The 5,740-nt window shown below is 31.0% G+C and overlaps 1 protein-coding gene across 3 annotated transcripts in view; it reads right to left on the bottom strand.

Annotated features, from left to right (window-relative positions):
• Positions 1-3,072: 3,072 nt before the first annotated feature.
• LOC101513646 (uncharacterized) overlaps positions 3,073-5,740 on the bottom strand; it is a 12,821-nt gene continuing 10,153 nt past the window's right edge. For all 3 annotated transcript variants that reach the window (XM_012711886.3, XM_004488510.4, XM_073369854.1), the window contains 3 exons: positions 5,014-5,115; positions 4,831-4,890; positions 3,073-3,589 (listed from right to left, as the gene is read on the bottom strand). In XM_012711886.3, coding sequence (XP_012567340.1) covers positions 3,479-3,589; positions 4,831-4,890; positions 5,014-5,115 — 273 coding nt within the window. In that variant the 3' untranslated portion in view covers positions 3,073-3,478. The remainder of the gene's footprint in view (positions 3,590-4,830; positions 4,891-5,013; positions 5,116-5,740) is intronic.

Raw genomic sequence — 5,740 nt, 5'->3', positions numbered from 1 at the left:
GCTCTTTTTCACTTCAGCAAACTGAAGCTCTCTTCATCTATAAATAAGAATGGATGTTGAATATGAAAAATAAGAGTCTAAGCTATAATTCATCAATCACTTGTTTTATTCTCAAAACTCTTTTTATCATTCGCACTTCAGTTTCACAATCTCCACTAGTCAAAAAGATAACCTGAGACCAAAAAGCCACCACACCTTATTAGAATCTCACAAAATACCCAAATAACAAATGCATCAGGTTTAAATAAATTCACATGGTAAGTTGAATGTATAGATTTTGGGTTTATGATGAATAGTGGTAAGATGATAGTGAAGAAGAAGAAGATTTTAATGTTTTCTAAGGTTTTCATTTTTAATAAAAAAGATCAATTTAAAAATATTTTTTCACTAAAAAAAAGAACTTAAAAGATTAAATAGTTATGCTCGTAAAGGATTGTAAGATGTATTTTCCATAACTTATATAACTTAAAGAGATATTGATTTTAATTTGTATATTAATTTATATAACTTAAGAGATATAAACATGATTACTTGTTGTAGATGTTTTTGTTTGCTTTCAAGATGAAATGTATAATTTCAAGAAAAGTCAGTCCGTTGACCTTGAGGGACTGTTATCAATGTATAAAGCCTCATTTCATTCTTTTGAAGATGAAACTATATTGGATGAAGCAAGAGATTTCACCAGTGTTTTTGAAAGAATATTTGAACCAAAATGGAGCTTCCACTACATTGGAGGATTTCTCTATGGAGGCTCGCTGGTTCATTAATATATATGAAAGAAAACAAAATAAGAGAAATGTTTTGCTTCAATTTGCTAAATTGGATTTCAACATTCTTCAAAGCATCTACCAGGAAGATCTTAAGTATGCAAAGGAACTACTAGCTCAATCAACACTTATTTACAACAATTAGATTAATTGACACAACTTTTCATATAAACTAATTTTAATTTTGAAATGCATTATGAAAATCAATTTCGAACTAGTTTTACGAACATAGCTCAAATGTGTATTTCTTTTATTTATATTGAGTTTGCAGTTAATATTAGATATTTTTGTGTTAGATTAGTTTCAGGTAGTTCGCAATAATTAATTTATTAAAAGTCTATGTTATTAGTTATAGTACTTTTGTATTAGAGATAATAAAGTTAATTAGAAGTAATATATTGACCGACAATTGTTGATATTATTAGACTGAATATTATATTTCAGGTTCAAATCTGAATCTCGCAGACTGAATACCATTTTATCTATAATCCAAAAAATAGAAGTAATTAGAGGTAATTAATAGTAGTTAGTTTGTTAAATTTTTACTAGATCTATAAATAGAGCCTTTTATGCATTTTCTATATATCTTTTGTAATTATTAATATTAAATATTTTAAGCATATTCTTTTGTACCAAACTCTCAAACTTATTTCCAATATTAGATTAATCTCCATCATTACGATCTTGTAATTTTTAACATGATATCGGAGTTATATTGTTGCGCCACAGTTCATAGTGATTTTGAAGATGAATAATTTGGTAATAATTGTGATGAAGAAAATTGGATCTTTAGAGGAATAAACCTTACCTAGGGGTCATCCAAAATGAAATAATAAACCCATTACCAGAAAGAAGAATATGGGCTCGACCCAAGCAATGAGATATCTTTCCACGAAAAAATCGATCATAATAACACCTCGCCTCAATGCCAACCTCCCTAAAATAATCTTCCAACGCCACTTACCTAATAAGGCCAAGTTAACGAGACGAAGATCCCTAACCCCTATAGCTCCTCTACTCTTAGGTGAACCCATGAGGTTTTTTCACCCCTCTTAAAGCCATCCCAAATGAAGCACCTCTGAAGCCGCACAATCCTTTCCACACTTTAATAGGCATCTTAATGAAGGAAAGATAGAAGATATGGATCAAATTAAGGATACAATAAATAAGGACCACCATACCACATAAACTATGTCATTATTTTAAACCATGCATGAAACACAAACTAGTCCATAATAATTCTGATTTAAGCTCAAGTTTTCATGAACTATGTCATTATTAATATTTTACACATTGCTTTCACTTATGTAAAAAAAAAAAAAAATCAAACATTTGATAGAATAAAGAGTAATACTTCTCAAAAAACATGTTAGATCTTGTGTTAGGGAATGCTACAAAATCTTGAACAAAGCCCTTTTATAGAGGCTATACTGAGTTTCCAACCTACTAATGGATGGAGGAGCATCATAGGAGCTAGGGAGAGTTTGGAGATGGATAGGTGGATTATTGAGGATAGTCAAAAAGCCAAAATTTAGGGGGACATATGGATTCCTAACACTAATAGTTTTCAATTATGCATTCCACCCCTACAACTTGCCTCTTACCCCACCTCGCCCTCTACCACTTGCAATAAAAGATCAAAGTCTCAAAGAGAGTTGGTTTAAATAACATGAATATTAAACTGTGGTGGAGGGAGGGAGATTCCCTGTGGTGGACTGAGATTCTAGGGATAATTGATGGGTTTAGTTTTTGGATACGAACGTGGAAAATCATCATTTTCTATTTCCTGTGAACAGTCAGGATAAATTTTATTTAACAATTCTCACTGTTTGATGAATTGATTAAATTTTATTTAACATATTATTTTTAAGAGTAGAACAACACTTTCTTTTAACATTGACTGAATCCCACTACTTATATGTGTTCTTATATAACGTGGTGAGACTCACATTAATTTCATTCAATAAGAGAAGGATTTGACGCTCTAAAGTGAAATAACATTTTACTTTAGAAAGTAAAGCAAATAATCTCAACTAATCAATAACAAATCAAAAGTAGATATTATAAGTACAGCATAACCAATTATGAATTTATTAAAATAACTCTTGATTTTATCACTTTACACTTTACTTTCTTCAGAGGGTCTAAATTCGTAAGAGAATATGTTTCGGAAGAGTGTTAAAAGAATATTGCTAGCACTACCACTACCAAAACTAAGTTGATCATCGCCCTTTAAAGAAGAAAAAAAAAATGAATCTTCCCACTGGGATTATACATCTAAAAAATAAAATTAAACCAAGAAAGCTAAAAACAAATGGAACCAATAAATATATGGTTTAAAAAAAACACATCAAGTAAAACATACTACATATGCTAGCAATTTACCCCAGACAATTAACAAAATATTTAATCTAACCAGACATTGTACAAGAATAAATTGTTCAAATGAAAGGGACATCAAACTATAACACATGGTATCAGTAGTCTCCCATTACTAATTCCACAATACATCCCAAGGAAATTCATGTAGCATGCATATAAACAATTTCACAAGAAAATTATGCTACTACTTGTCAGCATGAATGAGTTTTCTCTAGCAGCCATGTCCCCTTCGTTTTGCATCATAGAATAGCATAACTCATCAAAGAAGACCAGAGACCAAATTTTCTTAAATGACATTTCACCGAATGCATCATCGTTTTAGACTAGAATCATTGACCATGTTGGGTAACGCCATTTTCGTTCAGATAGTCAACAAATTCATCGATAAGATACGGCCAAGCACCTTCAGCATCGTAATCAGTTAAATTTGAGCTAACAGTCTGCATAAAACAACATACTATCATCAATATGCCACAGCCTAAAGAAAAAGTATTGCTTGCATTGTCGTTTCTGAACACTGAAAAGAATATAGGAATTCTTCTCAGTCAATAGGCAGTGACTTTAAGATGAAGACGAACATGGCTGGTAACGATCCCGGTACACAATTGATAAGCACAATTGACAAATAAGCAGTACTACTGAAAACACAATTTCATATACCCAACTGACAAGGTACTGTTGAGTAAAAAAATAATAATATACTGAAAGAAAAAACTAACATTTTACAATAAATTATGAAAAAGAAATTAAGATGACACTTACTTAATACAGGAACCACTGATGTACAATGAGATAATATTGATAAAGGCTTCAATTGAAAAGTTATGGGTTCTGGGATTTCCTTTTTTATTTAAGTTTATCTTCTGTTTGCAAAGGAATATTCTTATTACAGTTTATTATCCAGTTGACTACGGTACACTTCTGTTATTTTATGGGGGTTATAGCATTTTTTGTAGAGTAATAAATGAACAAATATCCTTCTGTATCAACTAAATTATTGTCATAAGATTATTGAGAATTGTCCTCCCGTATTGTTAGTTCCTTTGTTCCACATGAATCATGTTTCAGATCCAGGAGAGTGTAAAACTGTTAGGACTTAGATTAGTGGTTAGTTAATAATAATAGTTAGATAATGAGTCAGTTAGTTGAGGTTGTTATAAGGCCTACTTGTATAAATAGGGAGGTTAGGGAGTTAGAGATAGATCATTGAATATTGTAATCAATTGTTGAATAGAGTAGTAACTCTATCATGAAGGGGAAACCCTTGGAGGAGAGGTTTCTCTCCTAGTTTTTAATAAAAGTGTTCTTTCTTAGGAATCCAACTCTTGGTTTCCTAACAAAAACAAATGGCAATATGTAAACACAGACCAATAAAGCAATCAGAACACAAAGAAGACCTTAAAAAATTTAAAACAAAGTTGAGCAAATGCTACTGTTGGCAATATCGTCATACACAGAGACAGACATCATGAGAAAAACAGCATGGAAGAATAAATATATAGCTAAATTTATTTTCCTTATTTATAGGCCTACACAGGACTGACAGGAGTATACAAGTTGTGACAACGCATAATTAAATTTAGGCAACACCAAATCCACATCAAGGGGGGGTGCATCCATCCTATGAGAGCATCACCTATTGAACTTTATTCTAAAGGTTGATAATTTATTAGTTTATTACCTTTGCAAATTCTAAAAGTTGAGACCATGTATCCTTAGATATAGCTTTGTTATGCCGAGCCTGAGTAAGAAGCATCGAAAATTTCAATTTGAAGTAAAAAAAAACAAGCATTAGCATACTAATAAGAAAACTTCTATTCTAATTTACCAAGTGAAAACAAAGGTGTATAATTAGCGTTATTACCTGCAGGAATTGGCACCAATGATCAACCAATGGCCACTGCTTTTCGGCGAATAATAATTGCCACATTCCAATAGCTGTATCCAAAGCCAGAGATTTTTGACCCTGCAAAAAGTTAATTGCATATTATATTTGACAGTAACACATGCAAAAGTGAAAGAATCATTGCCGCACTGAAACCAACTAATAAGAAATAATTTATATACAACCTGTTGAAATTATTGGTATTAGAAACTAATAATACCAAAAAAAAAAAGATACTCCCTATGGTCCCATACATATATAATAAGAAAAAAGAATCATCAATACTCAAGATTAGTATTGAAGAGGTTCATTTCATGTTTTAGTTTTGAATGTTTTTCAAAATATAAGCTTGGCATAAAACGTTTTCACTCCCGCTCATGAGAAATACATGTAATTCTAAGGATATCAAAGTAGTTTCAACAATTAATACATCAAAATTTGTAACTTTTTTTATATTTAGAAGAAAAAAACTCCAAAGTTCTCATTTACAAGACTGGAGGTAGTAATAAATAAATTATAACATATACTTCAATATGTCGTATATGAAGCAAATCTAGCATACCACAAGAAGAATGAGATAGGTAATCATCACTGGTACGAATGATCTGTGCTTAATTAGAATGATTGTACCAAATAATAATCACCAGATATTGACAATGAGCAGTAACCAAATTATTAAAAAATTAGTTTCTTCATGCAGAGAATC

The sequence above is a fragment of the Cicer arietinum genome, chromosome 1 (assembly GCF_000331145.2).
Source record: "Cicer arietinum cultivar CDC Frontier isolate Library 1 chromosome 1, Cicar.CDCFrontier_v2.0, whole genome shotgun sequence".
NCBI lineage: Eukaryota > Viridiplantae > Streptophyta > Magnoliopsida > Fabales > Fabaceae > Cicer > Cicer arietinum.
This window is presented reverse-complemented; position numbering and strand designations above follow the sequence as displayed.